The following is a 19,028-nucleotide window of genomic DNA, read 5'->3' on the forward strand; positions in this document are numbered from 1 at the left end:
GTGGTCGGTGGTAATAGACACAGAATAGTTTGCTAACGTCAACCATAAATTGTCTACCAAGGTTAAACTGATTATAGCACGCTTTGTTCTTCTGAGAGTGTGGGTTGTTATGTTTGTGATGTCAGTCGGTGGGTCAAATAGAAGAAACAAAGTAATCACAACAATACACAATTAAAAATAGGAAACACATTGACTGTCTCATTCCACACTTGCCTGGTCGATGGAAAATATGCCATGGTGAAGGTCTGTATTACATTGTGGAGCCATCGTAGGTGACCCAAGCTGTCTGCTAGGACGTCACTTGGTGGAGCTTTTGTTACGGTTATAGTCAAGGGGAGGACCCAAATGCAGTAAACAAGACGAGAGTGTAACAAAAGGTACAAACACGGCCAGGGAACCAAGAAGGGGGTAGCTGGACACCTACAGTAGGTGAGAGGGACCGCTCTGGGGTAAGGGCAGGAGGAGCACCAGATGAGCGGAAATGCACTGGAGGAAGGGCAGGAGGTTTGCGAGATGGGCGAGACAGCTCTGAAGGCCGGATTAAATCAGGGCAGGGCAAACAATTACAGAAGGGGGAAAACACAAAGACAGGAAGTAAAATTAGACATGACACAAGGGGAGTAAACTTTTCAAAATAAAACAGGAAGCAGGAAAACAAAGATTGCGACAGCTTTGGTAAGCTACTGGTGGAGGAGAGCGCTATTTCACCTCTCTCTCTTGTTTTTGTTGGTCACTTTGTTGGTTAAACTTCAAATTAATCCTCAACGTGTGATGGTGACTTTTTGCCTGTGCCAGCTGGTAAGGAATGCAAACAGATGGGCTGATGTTGTCATATGGTACAAGAATCTTCTTTCAGGGGCTGGCATGAACCCAAGTTGCTCTCTTAGTAATTTTGACAGCAGTCTCTGTGATGAGGAGGATTTGGAAGGGGCCAGTGAAGCGTCTCTGCTTCCAGTGTTTCCTCCAGATGTCCTTTATCAGCATCCAGTCTCGTGGTTTCAGGCTGTGCAGAACCGCCTCCGCTTAGGTGTGTAGGGCACTTTTCACCTGATAATGCAATGCTGAGAGAGAGAGGTTTGCACAATACCTTAGTATTTGATCATTACAAGAGCTTGTGGTTGGTATAATGTGTCTTTTTGGACATATGCTAGATTCTGGTGGTCTGCCACACAATATCTCAAACGGATTGAGTCCAGGTTTGGATCTTGCCCGAATGTGCATGTGGAAAAGAACAAGATGTTAGTTGCACACACAATACATAATTTGCAGAAAGTTTGAGAAAAAAGGGAGAAACCCTTTGTGTACCAAACTGAATTTACAGTGACACAGATTCCTCCTTTGCTAACACGCTCTCTGGAATGAGTGAGTTTAGCATAACAGTGAAAGAGAGCAAGTTGCAAACAAGGTTTATTGTCAGGGCCTATCCATTCTTGGTTTTTGAAAACAGCTCTAGATTTGGACCAGATTGCCTTTTCCTGTGGAGATGCAAGGGTTTGTAACACTGTAATATTAACAAGGCGTGAGTGAGCCATGATTTTACTGGATGATGTCAGAAAGTCTCTGTGTTTCCATAATGTGCAAAAATCATGAACAACAGCAAACGCAAATCTGGAAGCAATGTAAATGTTAACAGTTTTTCCTTCAGCCAAATTGTATGCTTCAGTGAGTGCAATGAGCTCAGCTGCTTGAGCAGAGAGATGAAAATCAAGTTTAACATTAGATAAATACAGGATGTCATGTTCAGAAAAAATACAAAACCCACTTGGCCACTGCCTGCGTCAGGTGAACGTGATGCTGACCCATCCACAAACAGCTCAATCTGGGTTAGAAAGAGGAACATCAGTTAGATCAACTCTGGGGGTGCAAACTTGATTAACAGTAGCCCCACAGTCATGTTCATCACCATCTGCATAGGAAACAGAGTAGCTGGATTAAGCATTTAACAGTGATGTTAGGCATGTCAAGTAGTGTGGTGTGAAGAATATGAGACATTGTATGAGGGACCATGAGTGTGAGTTCACCATAACCCAAGGGGTCACGTAAAGCGAGCACAGCTTTTTCAGCTGCTGCCACAGCTTGAAGACAAAGAGGAAGTCCTGCGGCTACAGGGTCGAGTTTAGTGGAGAAATAAGCAATAGGTATTTTCTTACCTCCATGGTCTTGTGTCAGTACAGAAGTCACATAAACGTCCTTTTGGTCAACAAACAAGATAAATGGTAAGTCAGGTTTAGGGAGACCCAGTGTAGGTGCGTTTAAAAGAGAGCTCTTTAAGTTAGTGAAAGCTCTGTCACCGCCAGCAGTCCAGGTCAGTTTGTCATGTGCACTAAGATTTTTTCCATGAATCATGGAAGAGAAAGGATATTCTCTTTCCGAGAAGTGAGATATCCCCTGGTGGCGAAATTACATACCAAGGAAACTCACAATTAGTTTTTTAGTAGTAGGTTTAGGATCAGACTGAATAGCTTCAATACACTTAGGAGAGATGTATTTGCCCTCTGCTGTGGTCACATACAAGCAGGTTACTTGAGTCAAAGCTAGTTTTTATTTTGATGGACTTGCTTTGTTACCAGTAGCAGCCAGATGCTTTAAGAGGGCTATTGTGTCAGATTTACACACAACCTCAGATGTGTCAGATTTACACTCAACCTCAGATGGACTGCAAATCACTAAATCATCAACATGCTGTAGTAATGTTGAGCCTTCCAGAAGGTGAAGATTTATGATGAGGTTATCGCGGAGGAAGACCCCCGGGGGATTCCGAATACCCTTGTGGTACTCTTGTCCAGGTCGAGCCACACCCATTAAAAGCAAACAGTATTGAACTTTATGTACTGGAATAGAGAAAACTGGGTTTGAAGCCTAAGGTGCGCGTGTGTGAATCGCGGCGCTCACTGCTCGCAGGTCTTGCACAAACCTCCATTCTACAGGTTGTCACTTTTTGCAAATTTTCTTTACTGGGAAAATATGAGTTCTGACTGGTTAGCTATCACATGGAATGATGACTCCAGCCTTCAGGAGTGAATCAAAAACAGGCGTAATGCCTTGAAGTTCTTCTTGTTTTATAGGATATTGTCTGTCATGACTGGAACTAGTTATGTTGTTTGTTCCTTCTGGTAAGAAATGAACAAATATAGAAGTTAGAGCGAAGTTGTCTTTAATGTTATTTACCTGATGTTAAGCCCAAGCAACTCTACTGTATAAATGACTTGTGTTTCTGTACACTCGGGGTCAGATACTTGTAACACATGTTAGTGCAGGCTATTGGTCCTTTCAGCTGAAACTGATTGATTCTATTGTCACGTATAACCATTTATTTGGCAGTAAACCTGGGGTGTTGAGGGCCCCTGGGGTTCTGGGGAAATTGCATATTTTGCATGGATGGTAATCCAGTCTTGTATAAGAGATGACATTGCTCTAGCCAGATGGGATGTATGTAAATATCATTTCTCCATTGTGGATCATTTCTAAAATGTACTATAACACCACTTTGACATTTCAAGTCATCTACTTTTATTATCAAGTTCAATAATGTCTGATATCTTTAAGAAAATAATAAAAATAACGCAGGAAACCATGTTTGAGTATGAAAGCTGGTGCTGAAAGCAGCATGGCGGTCAGCGCTGTGACATAAAACAAAGTGAATTTCGCTGATGTATCCCTGTGGATTTAATCCAGCGTGGCATACAGAGCGTGGCGCAGCCTACAAGGATTATGTGTGCTGGACTTGGCCCACTCTCTCCTCCTCTTTGCCCTACTTTTCATTGAATCATGCAGAGAAAGGCAGAGCAAGAGCACTCCCTCTCTCTCTCTCTCTCTCTCTCTCTCTCTCTCTCTCTCTCTCTCTCTCTCTCTCTCTCTCTCTATATATATATATATATATATATAAACACTGCAGGAATGCAGGGACAGATGGAACAATGGGAAGGGGAGGGAGCCATTTTTGATTTTTGAACAGAAAAAGAGACGGAGTGAGCTCTATGTATGCATGATGGGAACAAGCATCACAGCCAAGTTTTACTGAAATATAAATTCCATGAGAGTATTTAAGTTCCTTGAACATGATGTCATTTGTGTTGCTTGTCAGTAGTCCCTTCATGTCATTTTCATTTCCAGCAGCATATTGTGTCAGTTGTGATCAAACTGTAGAGACTCAGGAGCTGGCATGATGAATGTCTAGTCACGAAAGGAGGGCAACATATACTAATGCACCCCCGCCCTCACTAGCCCATGCTGTCCCCATTTCCCTACTCCATCTCCAGCCAATGCCAGCCTGCCTGCATTTTAAATCCACAACTGCAGCTCTTCAATGTTAACAAATATTTAACTTGTTCTTAGCTCCTCTCTCTCTGATCATGACAGATCTTGCTGTTCTGAACACCTGATGACTGGTTGGTCAAAGGTGTCTGTATACAATTAATAGCAAATGGAAGAAGTATGTATTTTTGTGCATGCAAAATTATATCAGTCAATTAATATGTTGTATAAAGATGCAGGTATTGAAGTCAATATTCATTGTATCAATCTGTCCATATAAAAGCCCCCCAAAATGTATAGTCAGCATTACCCACACACTAGAATATTACAGTAATACAGGCATACAATACAAATGAACACAATGTATAGTATGTTGAGATAGTTCCTGTGAAAGACGTTTACTGTCAGACAATTTTAGCCACCATGAAAATACTGAAGTGACTCGTTTTTTAGGTTGGCTGGCAGTGCTTATTGTGTACTTTTACTTTTACTACTAAGATAGGGCTGGGTATGCAAACATCATTTTCAAAATCAAAAGTCAAGCTCCAAAAATTAACATTTGATATAATATGGCTTTGCACTGTGTTCACCAGCTAGTGTCTAGTATGCTGCTGAGCAGGTAGTGTACAGTGGAGTGTGGAGCTTTCACTAGAAACAGTTTACTGCTGCTGCTGTAATCCAAAGCAGTACAGTTGAAAGTTGTAAAACCAAAACAATGAGCTGAAAGAGGCTAAAGCGCTGAGTGGACGGGCCATCCGTCATGTGATAGTTTTCCATTTTCAGAGAGGTTGTATCTTGCCCTGTGTTGTTTACGGTCCGCCATGATGGAGTTGTTACGCAATGCCACCTAACGTTCGAAAGCTTAGAATCTCGTCTATTTAGTGAGCAAAACGATTTTGAGATCAAAATCAAAACAGCAAGTACATTAGGCATCTCACACAAGCAAGCAAACTCACAATCAAACCCATAACTTTGAGCCAACCCACCTATGAAGTCTCATCATAATCCTGTAATGAGTAATAATCCAAAAGAAACACTTCCTGTGTCATTGCAGAGGTCCAATAGATCGTTTCCAGTAAAAATATATCCATCTTGAACATCGTCACATTGATAAAAGCTCATGAACAGCTGTTGCAATCTTTGAAATCAGCTGATCGATGTGTTTATTTTCGCGATGATACTCGGTAAAAACGGCATTTATCAAACTATTAGCGCTATTTTGATGCTTGCTAACCAGATGGCGAACTCTGACCTTTCGATTGACACTTCATTTAAGCCAATAGGAGCTTCCATGCCTTATCGACAACCTTCAATAGCCAATGAGTATCAACTTGATAAGGAAGTGCCAGCCCTCTTCTTTTGTTTACAGACGGAGCCAGCAGCAGCCCAGTCTCCCCTTGATACACGCGTATCTTGTAGAACTACTGAAGCATTAGACATGTGACAACCATGGTTTTATCTTTACAAAAGTTATCATTTTTTCATAATTTTATTAATTACAAAATACAAATATATACTTCACTTACTTTGTGTAATTTATACTGACAGGGAATATTGGGTATATAATAGTTATTTCCATCCATCCATCCATCCATCGTCTACCGCTTATCCGGGGTCGGGTCGCGGGGGCAGCAGCTCCAGTAAGGAACCCCAAACTTCCCTTCTCCGGGCCACATCCGCCAGCTCCAACTGGGGGAACCCGAGCCGTTCCCAGGCCAGTGAGGAGATATAATCTCTCCACCAAGTCCTGGGTCTTCCCCGGGGTCTCTTCCCAGCTGGACGTGCCTGGAACACCTCCCTATGGAGGCAATGGTGGCATCCTTACTAGATGCCCGAACCACCTCAACTGGCTCCTTTCAACGCAAAGGAGCAGTGGGTGAGTATCCCCACACCCGCCCGACGCCTCACATCCGGAGAAGAATAGAGTCCAACCCCTATCCAGGAGTACGGTTCCAGAGCCAAGACTGTGCGTAGAGGTAAGCTCCTTCCCCCACAGAGAAGTGACGTTCCACGTCCCCAGAGCCAACCTCTGCTGCCCGGGTCTGGTCCGTCGAGGTCCTTGACCATCACTGCCACCCGTGTGACAGCGCACCCGACCCCAGCGGTTCTTCCTGTGAGTGGTGGGCCCACAGGATGGATGGATGGGAGGCACAACGCAGCTTCTTTGGGCTGTGCCCGACCGGGCTCCGTGGCAAACCCGGCCACCATGTGCTCGCTGTTGGGCCCTCCCTCTGGGCCTGGCTCCAGACGGGGACCCCGGGGTTCCTCTGGGCAGGGTCTCTCCTTCTCTTTCCCTTTTTTTCACGAGGTCGTTTTGAACCATTTTTAGTCTGGCCCCTCGCCTGAGACCAATTTGCCTTGGGAGACCCTACCAGGAGCACAAGGCTCCAGACAACACAGCTCTCAGGTTCATAGGGACACACAAACCTCTCCACCACGGTAAGGTGATGGTTCCTGGAGAGGTAGTTATTTATAGTAAAGGCCAATAGTTATTTATGGCCTTTTTATCAATAAATATTATAATATCTCCAAATGCACAGCTTGTGAACGCCTGGTGTTACTCTTCGAAAAACCTGTCTAATAAGTTAAGTTTGTGTCCCTTTTATCTGAAATTTGAACCTGAACTAATAATTGATGCTATGTTCCTATTGTGTTTTCCAGCTCTTACCTACCAGCTATACCCATCTTCAGGCATATTTTTCAACAACAAACTTCAGGAGGAGTTTGTTTTCTTCAAATTTAGTATATTCAGACCACCAGTGATTCTTCAATGTTTTGCAAGAACAATAAGACAGTTATCTTTTGAATGAGACCAAAATCATGCAGATGGTGCAAATGGTTGAGGAACCGTTTTCAATTTACTTTGGGTATGTCGTTTGTAGGTATTTCCGGGTAAATTCCCCCACCCCTTAAGAGGTTAAGCAACATACTATTTCTAGATATTTGATCCGTTTTGTTGAGGCATACATCTTGTAGTCTACTGTACGGCTGTTTTAGTTTAGACATTTACTGTAACATTTGAGAAAGAATGGGTTTCATAGAAAACATGTTTATATTTCTCTAAGTCAGTTATCAAAAGAAGTAGTATTTTGGTATCAATACCAAGTTCTGCAACTATTAATAAAGGGCTTCGCTGTAAGTCAAGAGTTGAAGAAGCTTCAAGTGTGTCATTTTTCTAATGTGGTGGACTGAAGATGTCTTTGAAATAGATTTTAGAAAAACAGGAAACAATTTTATAAAATACAATACAAGTTAAACAAAACATCTCAATTAAATAACTTTGTTTCTGTCACAAAATGCTGTTATACTTCAAACAATAGCTCCGTAAATGACGATGAAACTGTAAAAAATCAGGCTGTATCACTGCTGTGGCACAGACGCACATTCAGATCTTCAGTCTCCTCTGTCCCTCCTGTTCCTTCTTGGTTGAGTCTGTGGGAATTGGTTGCGGGTCAGTGCTCATGGCCTCTTTATTCCTGTTTAGCGGCGGCTCTGACACCTGGCTCGCCGCTCCCTCCCAGCTCCTCATTAATCGCTGCTGATACTAACAGGAAGCGAGCAGCCGGAAAAATGGGCCATTTGGATGCAACAATGGATGCTCGCATTTCAGCCTGACTCTGAAAACCAATATAATACTACCATTAATAATATAAAAACATGATCTTTGTGGAGACCTGAATTTCTAACACAAATACTTTGGTCGTTTTGTATTGTATGGTATTGTCAGGTGTGATAATAGTTCTTATGCACGACTTCAAAACTGGCTGTAGTTTTAAAAGATAGTACATTTTGCCGACTTTGTTAAAGAAAACATTTGTAAACAAGAATGTATGTTTATGCTGAATATAACCTGATAGACTGCCCACAATTCAGGAATATTCTGAAGGTTTTCTGAGACTAATGATGATCTGTTATTCTCTAGTAAGTCACTGTTGTGATTAGTTGCGTTGCCACAAACCAGACAAAATGTTAACACATTTGTACCATTGAACCCTGTTTCAAACTAATTTTGTGGAACAGTCTAGTCTAGTGAGTCTCCTTATGTGCTGACCAACCAAACATGAAGGTGTCATGTTATTATTTATTTAACCTTTATCTAAAGAGGAAAGTTTCACTCAGAACACTGTGTACTGCCCCACTGTGAATACTGAAGTAAGCACTGTTTAACACTCACACTTCTGCACTGTAATGGCTTCATTGTGTCATCACAGTTATCTCAGCTTTGACACTATACACCTACAAGACGCATATGTAACTGGGTGAACAGACATGGCCATACAAGTTTGTATGAAGTGTCCTCCAACCATACCCAAAGTCTTGTATTCCACAGACTCCCTGGTCTCTCGCCAGCAGCTCTTGGTCTTAACTTGTCTTTGTTTTTGACGAGGAAAACTCACGGGTCGATTATACACGCGATAAGTCAAATCAAATCAAATCAAATTTATTTGTATAGCCCAATATCACAAATTATACATTTGTCTCAGTGTGCTTTACAGACTGTACAGGTTACGACACCCTCTGTCCTTAGACCCTCGCATCGCACAAGGAAAAACTTCCTAAAAGAAACTAAAGGGGGAAAAATGGAAGAAACCTCAGGGAGAGCAACTGAGGAGGGATCCCTCTCCCAGGACGGACAGACGTGCAATAGATGTCGTGTGTACAGGATAAACAACATAGTACAAATACAACATTTGACAGAAAATGATGTTGTGTTGAAAAAGAGAAAGTTTGGATGAATCCAGGAAAATGTCAAAAAGGCTTCCCGGTGTCCAGCAGGACCAGGGCAGCAGGCGCAGCCACGATTCCAGATCCTGACGTAAACTTTATCAGTGGCAACCTGCCACATGAGACACAGAAACTCCGGGGATGATACCCCGGATGATGAGTTAGTAACATACATTTACATAAATGCATACAGATAGAGAGGGAGAAGAAGAGAGGGAGGGGAGGAGAGAGGAAGAGAAGGAAGAGAGCAGGGAGGTGTCCCCCGGCAGTCTAAGCCTATAGCAGCATAACTAGGGGCTGATCCAGGGCAAACCTCAGCCAGCCCTAACTATAAGCTTTATCAAAAAGGAAAGTCTTTAGCCTACTCTTAAATGTGGAGAGTGTGTCTGCCTCCCGAACACAAACTGGAAGCTGGTTCCACTGGAGAGGAGCTTGATAGCTGAAGGCTCTTGCTCCCATTGTACTCTTAGAGACTCTAGGAACTACAAGTAACCCTGCAGTCTGGGAGCGCAATGCTCTAGTTGGTTTATAAGGTACTATGAGATCTTTAAGATATGCTGGAGCCTGACCATTAATTACTTTGTAAGTCAGGAGAAGGATTTTTAATTGTATTCTGTATTTTACCGGGAGCCAGTGCAGAGCAGCTAATACAGGAGTAATATGATAATATGATGATTTCCTTGTTCTTGTCAATACACGTGCCGCTGCATTTTGGATCAACTGAAGAGTCTTAAGCGACTTTTTGGGACAACCTGATAACAATGAGTTGCAGTAATCCAGCCTTGAAGTAACAAATGCATGGACTAGTTTTTCTGCATCATTTTGAGTCTTGTGTCATGTGTCTTATGTTTGCAATGTCACTCAGGTCTGATGTCTGTTTAATAAACACAGCTTTAGTTAAGTAGTGAAATTATAAAATGTATTTAGACCCAGAGAGAGTGCAGAGAGGCAACACCAACAGATGCAAATTAATAATCACCACTTATTTGAGAATATTCAATCATTTACTGCAAAAAACTGCAGAGATGTAAAAAATGTCTATTAATGTGTTCTCTTTCTCTGCTCTCACACACACACACACACACACACACACACACACACACACACACACACACACACACACACACACACACACACACACACACACACACATACACACGTGACACTTGTTCAAACCTAATCGTTTAATGACAATTATCTTAAATATAAATACATTACAAAACAACTTGAACAAAGATTGTCTGGGATGCACTGCTTGAACACTATTCCACTAAGTCAGGTTTGATGGGAGGTCTGCTGTATTGTATTGTGCTACAACACAGAGGAAAAAATGTAACTTTAACCTTGTAAATGCTAAATATTATTGTATTGTTATTTTTCGTCTTAAAAGCAACAGATACATATAGTGGTTTTTAATTGTGGATTAAAACATTCAGGAGTTTATTATTGAAGCTGTTTCTAGTGCTTTCTATGAATGTATGTGTGTGATTAGTTTCTAAAGAAACTCAATCTTTCTTCAAGTATGTATGAAACACGTTATATTTCCTAGAACATTTTAAATTACTGAAAAATAAATTATTCCCTGTGTGGAAATATGGATATATCCATATAACCCGTGGATATAAGATCACATTTTTTTCTATCTCTGAACTTTTCATTTTTGTCTCCTGCAGAAGTACTAATGGATTCAACAACAGCAACAGCAGAACTGGGCTGGACCATCTACCCATCACAGGGGGTGAGTGGAACAAACCAAAACACAAGGAACAGTGTGCAAAACATGCAGCCTGCATACAAATGTTCTGTGACAATGTGACAGCAGCCGTGTTGACTTGGCAGGTGGAGACCGATATAGATGCAGCTCAATGACTCAACCAGTATATCTCACTGTCAAGATACTCATACTGTTGTTCCAGTGTCGACAGATGTTGAGGAAAGAGTCTAAAATAATAAATACTGTAAAGTACAATAGCAGAAGAAGTACAGAAGTACATTACATTATTATGATGATGAATTATGATTCATTACAATACAGGTCATAGACTGATTGTTAATACTGATGCATCGATGTGTAAGCAGTTGCATTAACTAACTACTTTGTAGACAGTTAGCTAGTTTAGTCCAGACCCTCCAAAGGGTCACCAGATTAATCTAATGCAGTGGTTCTCAACCTTTTTTGGGCCAGCGCCCCGCTATCCATTATCCAGGTCCCTTACCGCCCCCCATCAAATAAAATGTAGGCTAATGTTGATTATTATTCTGTTTGTATTATTATGATTATTATTATTATTCTTATTATTCTTAGTATTTATTATTTATTTTACATATTGATTATACTAATTTTGTATTTAAATTATTATATAATTGTTCTTATCATTAGATATTATGTTATTATAAAAACTCAAACACTCTGAGATTGAAGTTACATAATACAATTTCTAAATAAGAATAAATATTATAAAAATATGTTTTTACCTTCAATTGCCCTGATACGCCATGTACCCAGGGAGCAAACAAAGCCATTGTATTCAGAAGTGTCAAATGCAATGGTAAGAAGTTTGAGATTAAAACTTTTTTTTTTTTATATATGGCGCCAAATCACAACTCACATTTCACATTGAACAGGTGCTCTTTAATTAAATAGACTAAACTCTTATGTTATTTATCTAATGTATGTGTCTACTGCTTTGCGCATTCACATTAACTCTTTCACTCATTCACTAGGAAAGGGCGGGGCTCCTCTCCCGACACACACGTGCGCCTCCAGTCTGAGACATAACGGAGGAAAAGAGTAGAGAACTACAACGTGTAAAAAAATAAAAAATCCAACAAAATAATTATAAATAGAGCGAGGTCGACCCCAACATTCCTAAACTCAGACAAAAATATCCACGTTTTTTAAACGCACATAGCCTGAAAGAAGAAAAAACAAGGTTGTACAACCCAATTTGTCGGACTGTTCTCTAATTATAAATAAAAATAAATTAATAAAAATGTATACAATTAAGCAAAGTACAAATTCCACATAATTTAAGTATAGTAAATGTACAGAGAGAAAATCTACTTAGTTCCACTACTGGTAACTTATGCTCTAAACTTTCAGTGTTACATTCACGTTCTAATGCAAATCAAAGCTCCAGTACAGCTGGGAAAAAAATAAAAAGAGAAGGTAAAGAATTTTAGACAGTTTTGAATTTGAAATGGGCAGTTTCATTATGAATTTCATGTTAAGCTGAAGTCAGTGTAAACCATGTGTAATCTTCCTGTTACTACAAAATAATACAGTTTATCAAATTATTTTATATAAACTAAAATAGTGCACCACTATCATAAGTATATCACACAGTGGTTCCCAAGTGGTCTGGCATTCCATATTTCCATATGTGTAGTTCCGAGTCACCTGCTCCAAAGAAATAGGGGGCAGTATTTCACCTCACATGCATACAATCTCTAATGTTTACGTTTTAATCGTAGTGGTTTGATCTCTTCGATGACACCTGAACATATACATGACCGGGGTCATCCGAGGTCACCCCTGACTTTGAAATACTCGACCTACGCATGCGCGAGACGGAAGATATTCAGAGTTGTCACTGCCTCTGGCGGTCAGAAATGTTCTAGTTCTCTGTTATTTCTCTCTGATCTCTTTTCTCCTCCCATCTCTGTATATCTTTGACAAACCTATTACTTAAGATTAACTGTTACTGCTACTTTTTTGTTTGTACTTCCTGTTCATTTCTTGTGTGTTACTGAATAATAAATAGTTTTGTTTCTTGTCTCTCTTCTAGTGGGAAGAAGTTAGCGGCTATGATGAAAATATGAACACCATCCGAACATACCAGGTGTGCAATGTCTTTGATAGCAGCCAGAACAACTGGGTACGCACCAAATACATCCGCCGCCGCGGTGCTCAGCGCATCCATGTCCAGATGAAGTTCTCAGTGCGTGACTGCAGTTCTATACCCAATGTCCCTGGCTCTTGCAAGGAGACCTTCAATCTCTATTACTATGAGTCTGACTCGGACACGGCCACTAAATCGTCCCCATCCTGGATGGAGAACCCCTGGGTGAAAGTAGACACTATCGCGGCTGATGAGAGCTTCTCTCAGGTTGATCTTGGTGGCCGAATCATGAAGATCAACAGTGAAGTCCGGAGTTTTGGACCTGTTTCGCGCAACGGCTTCTACCTCGCTTTCCAGGATTATGGCGCCTGCATGTCACTCATCGCTGTTCGAGTCTTCTACAGGAAATGTCCTGGTGTGATTCAGAATGGTGCCATCTTCCCTGAGACGCTTTCTGGAGCAGAGAGCACCTCTCTGGTGGCAGCCAGAGGGGTGTGTGTTCCCAATGGGGAAGAGGTGGATGTACCCATCAAGCTGTACTGTAACGGGGATGGGGAGTGGATGGTACCCATCGGGCGCTGCATGTGCAAAGCTGGATACGAGGAAGTAGAGAATGGTACAGTCTGTAGAGGTAAGGAACCCGCCAGTGCTGCTCTACTATATGACTCCTCTGCTTTGTTTTTGTGATTTCTTGTCACTGTCAACTGAATATGTAGTGGTGACAATGTTGGAGCTGTTTTAGCCACGCTAGTAGCATGGCTAGATGAATGAAAGTACAGGCAGGTCCACCACTGTGATCCAGATTAAAATGCCTCCCAGCAAATATTGGATATTGGATATCTAGTAGTGTCATCAGCAGGTCAACATTTTTACTATCCAGTGAAATATTATATTTCACTCAAAACCAAGGTGATGACAAAGCAGATTCATTGTCACATAGACATTCATTTTATACATGAATGTCTGTATAAAATATCATGGCAATCGATACTATAGTTTAATTTCAGGCTGGACTTAAGTGGCGGACCGACTGACCAACTGACTAACATCTGACATTGTCATGCCCAGAGCCATACTGGTAGTGTGGCTAACAACTTTGTAGCTGGTAGTCTGTGGTATGCCAATGTGTGGGTTTGCAGCTGCATCTTTGACTGACAAAAAAACAAATAATACAAAATTGTCAGCAAATATTTGACTCATTAGTTAGAACAGCAGTTTTGCCTAAACCAAATGTGACCAAACTGAATGTAATTTAATTTGTGTACAAAGTCAGTGTAGCACCTTTTTGCAGACCTTAATTCCTCTAACAGAGGGGCATCTTTCTCAGTGAGTGTGAAGAATGACCTGGGAACTCCTCTTGTTTTTGTTCTAAAATATGTAACTTCACTGTTATTTTTTCCGGTTTACAAAGTCTTATTGACTTAGTTATTAGAGCAAGATTTAGATGCATATAGATGAAATGATAGCAACTTGAAAAATAATTGTAGCTAATGAAGCCAGTTAGAGTTTGGCTTTGACTTAACAGATATGCAAATAGTGAGTGACATAATCTAGTGACGTCTATCAACCTTTCAAAAAGGGTTCAGCTACTTTCCATTCAAAATAGTTGACAACACTGGGAATTGTCTGAGGTCTGCAGTAATTCTAATTCACTTGTAATTGGGCCTTCCAGATCTTATCCTGTGCCTGAGGGCTGGCCACAGTTTCCCTGGTTCCCAGGTTAAAGTCTTCTTTCTGATCCTTATTATTATTCCTAATCAGGTCCTTCGCTGTGTCTTGGCTGAGTGAGGACTTACATATGACACACTCTTTAACGTCTGTAACACACAGCAGAGGACAATAATTCACTAGATGGTCTGCTGATGGAGGTCAAAGGATTATCCCTGCATTGCCTTGTGGGATTAAGCATTGCTGCAGAGGGTGCAGTCTTCAGTATAGCCCCATCTTTTTAAGAAGCGTGTTCCTAGACTTTGGTGAGACACTGATGATGATGATGATGATGATGATGATGATGATGATGATGATGATGATGATAATGATGATGATGATGATGATGATGATGACTGTTTGCTTGGTCACTTTCAATTGTGTGCTCTGCATTGTGTAAGCATCCTGTCTGTTCTAGTTTTCGGCAGTGAAAACCAGACTAATGGTTCACACAAATGTTGTGTAAAATGTCACGTGGTGCAAAACATAAACGCTTAAAAAATTCTCCACAGTTACCCTTGTTCTCCACAGTTACCCTTGTTCTCCACAGTTACCCATGTTCACCACAGCTACCCTTGTTCTCCACAGCTACTGTGTTCTCCACAGTTACCCGTGTTCACCACATTTAAACTTTGAATAACATTAAAGCAATGACATCTAGGGGAAGGTTTAGAGGTTTGGATGGTTGCAACTGCAACAACTATAAACACAAGTGATAGCTAAGTGAATGTTAATGCTAACATGTACAATGTACAAACAGATATTAAAATGCCAAACCTACTATATTCAGGACACTGAAAATTAGGTTTCCTGAAAATTATGTGAAAAGTTCCAAGGGCAGGTCAGTGTTCGGTTTTCCAGAAACCTACACTGTCTCCAACATTTTGCAGCTCATCCAGCAAAATGCACTTTCTGCTTTGGTTAAATAAAGAAAATGAAACTCACGCCACAAGTGAGAGTTGGTGCACCACTGGAATTTACACACTTCTAAGCAGTCCTTATTTGATATTGATATGGGATATCTCTTTCCCATTGTTCTTTAATGTATTCTGTAGTGTAGGATATCTTTGTCATAAATCCTTTATAAAATCTATTTGAATCATTTTGGTAGACACCGAAAAATATTCTCATTATTGTATCATCAAATTCAACTTTATTTCAATGTTATGTTCAAAATGATTGTGTACCTGGAGATATCTGTAAAAACATATTCATATTTGTCCTTTTACTGTAAGGGTATAGATTGTTGTTATTCTTTTGTAATCCAAGATTTGAATCTATAATTTTTTATAAATTATGATCTAGTTCAAATTATGATCTAGTTCAAATTCAGATTTTTAATTGGACTTTGATCCATGAATTTTGCACATTATCTTTAAATATTCCCACAATACTGCATGAATTGTGGAATTGTTTTTATCCTGCATATCTACCAAATGTTTCGAAAAGGTTAATTCAGAAAATGAGTTAGAGGGCTTAATCAAGTAGACCAGGGGTCGGGAACCCATAAAGCCAAATATTTTTTTATGTATTTCCTTGAGAGCCATATATTTAATACATTTGAATGCAACTTTATGCATGCATTTTTTAAGAATAACACGTCTCTGAGTACTAATAGCGGTATCAGTGTTTCATTGAACAGGTGCTCTTTTATTAAATAAACTAAACGCTTACGTTATTTATTTAATTTCTGTGCACGTTTCAGTGTTTACTGCACGGGTGTCAAACACAAGGCAATTATATCCGGCCCGCAAGAAAATATCATATGTCTGTCATAACTGGCCCGTTTTGGTAATTAAATCAATGCATGGCACAACCACGGGGAAATACATATTTGAGGAAGTATCTAAATGTGTGAATGAAATTAAAGTTTTTGGAAAGCAAAGGGAAACACACCAAAGATCTTTGGGACGAAAGTGGTGATGTGAGCTGACCTTTTTGTGCGACATAACGAAGCATCTCACTGTTAAACCTCCAGCTTCAGGGCCGTTTGATCACGGACAGGCAGCTTTCTAAGCCAAGCTGCTTGTGGGAGACTCGGATGCGGCAAGGAAACTTTGGTCAATACGTGTTTCCAAACACTGACAAACCATCTCCACCGCTGTGTTCCCGACTGCATTCTGCTGATAAACTGAGCGCATTTGCCGAACTTTGCTGCTCAGAAATTTAAATTGAACTGCTCAGCAATCTGTTTGCAGTTGACTAAAATATGTTCCATATCTTTTTGCACTTTATCCAATATGTGTACCCTGTTCAATAAATGGGGACCGTGTTTGGCCCTCGACGTAGCCCCAGTTTTTAATGTTGGCCCTCCCTGTGATTGAGTTTGACACCCCCGGTCTACTGCTCCGCCCCCTACGCACACACGTGTGAACACACCTTAACCTACAGCCAGAGACAAAGCGGAGGAAAGGAGAGGGGTTAACTAAAAACAAATCCGCTGCTAAATGTTTTACTTTAAAATAACACAATATAATTATTTGTTACCTGTTAATCATGTTAAAAAATGTCAGCTCAAAATTGTCTGCGAACCATATTGTGTTATCGAAAGAGCCATCGAAAGGCTCGCGAGCCATAGGTTCCCGACCCCTGAAGTAGACCAACAATATCATCAATGTACAGTGCCACCTTGTGGTCTTCTCCATGTATGCAGACACCTTTGATACTTTATCAGATCCTCTCACACAGTGGATAAGGCAGACAGTTGTATCCACTGTGCAAGAGGATCTGTATAAAGCCCAAAAAGCAGCGTTGAAATTGAGTATTTCCTTACTTGATCTCTGCTCTAGCATGATGGTGTTTGAGGGATATCCATTTATTTTTATCCGGACTGATGGTTTACTGCAAAGTGTACAAATGCCCTAAATTAAATGATTTAGTCAGTCAGTACTAATTGGTGAAAAGCCTCTCAGGAGTGTCACTGCAATAGGGACTATACTGAAGTCGCCCCAGAATACACACACATGAACATTTTAAATATATGCATCATACACATGCATATACAGTATATCTCAAAAGTGAGTACACCCTTTAGATTTTTGCAAATACTCTGTTATATCCTTTCAGGGGATAACATTATCCTACTGAAACTTTGATATAACTTAAAGTAGTCAGTGTGCTGCTTGAATAACAGTATAGATTTATTGTCCTTTGAAAATTACTCAGTACACAGCTGTTAATGTCTAAACAGCTGGCAACAAAAGTGAGTACACCCCATAGTGAACATGTCTAAATTGTGCCCAAAGTGTCAATATTTTGTGTGACCACCATTGTTATCTAGCACTGCTTTAACCCTCCTGGGCATGGAATTCACCAGAGCTGCACAGGTTGCTTCTGGAATCTTCTTCCACTCCTCCACGACGACATCACGGAGCGCACGGATGTTGGACACCTTGCACTCCTCCACCTTCCTCTTGAGGATGCCCCACATGTGCTCAATTGGGTTTAGGTCTGGAGACATACTTGGCCAGTCCATCACCTTAACCTTCAGCTTCTTCAGCAAGGCCGTTGTCATCTTGGAGGTGTGTTTAGGGTCATTATCATGTTGGAAAACTGCCCTACGGCCCAGTTTCCGAAGAGAGGGGATCATGCTCTGCTGCAGGATGTCACAGTATATATTGGAATTCATGTGTCCCTCAATGAAATGCAGCTCCCCAGTGCCGGCAGCACACATGCAGCCCCAGACCATGATGCTGCCACCACCATGCTTGACTGTAGGCAAAAAACATTTGTCTTGGTACTCCTCACCAGGGTGCCGCCACACACGCCGGACACCATCTGACCCAAACAGGTTTATTTTGGTCTCATCAGACCACAGGACATGGTTCCAGTAACTCATGTTCTTGGATTCATTGTCTTCAGCAAACTGTTTGCGGGCTTTCTTATGCATCGGTTTCAGAAGGGGCTTCTGTCTGGGGCGACGGCCATACAAACCGATTTGATGCAGTGTGCGGCGTATGGTCTGGGCACTGACAGGCTGACATCCCACTTCTGCAACCTCTGCAGCAATGCTGGAAGCACTCGCACGTCTATTTTTGGAAACCAACCTCTGGATATGACGCTGAGCACGTGGACTCAACTTCTTTGGTCGACCCTGGCGAGGCCTGTTCCGAGTGGAACCTGTCCTGGAAAACCGCTGTATGATCTTAGCCATTGTGCTGCAACTCATTTTCATGGTGTTGGCAATCTTCTTATAGCCAAGGCCATCTTTGTGAAGCGCAATAATCCTTTTTTTCAGCCGCTCAGAGAGTTCCTTGCCATGAGGTGCCATGTTGTCCAGCATTCAGAGAGAATTGTGCCCAAAACACCAAATTTAACAGCCCTGCTTATCATTTACACCTGAATCCTTGTAACACTAACGAGTCACATGACACCAGGGTGGGAAAACAACATCATTGGGCACAATTAGGACATGTTCACTATGGGGTGTACTCACTTTTGTTGCCAGCTGTTTAGACATTAACAGCTGTGTACTGAGTAATTTTCAAAGGACAATAAATC

At 41.1% G+C, this 19,028-nt stretch overlaps 1 protein-coding gene across 2 annotated transcripts in view; it reads left to right on the forward strand.

Moving 5' to 3' along the window:
* The window catches only part of ephb2a (eph receptor B2a), a 60,447-nt gene that overhangs the window by 22,179 nt on the left and 19,240 nt on the right, over positions 1–19,028 (forward strand). For both annotated transcript variants that reach the window (XM_029449234.1, XM_029449241.1), the window contains exons 2-3: positions 10,653–10,717; positions 12,768–13,452. In XM_029449234.1, coding sequence (XP_029305094.1) covers positions 10,653–10,717; positions 12,768–13,452 — 750 coding nt within the window. The remainder of the gene's footprint in view (positions 1–10,652; positions 10,718–12,767; positions 13,453–19,028) is intronic.

The sequence above is a fragment of the Cottoperca gobio genome, chromosome 2, assembly GCF_900634415.1.
Source record: "Cottoperca gobio chromosome 2, fCotGob3.1, whole genome shotgun sequence".
Classification (NCBI taxonomy): domain Eukaryota; kingdom Metazoa; phylum Chordata; class Actinopteri; order Perciformes; family Bovichtidae; genus Cottoperca; species Cottoperca gobio.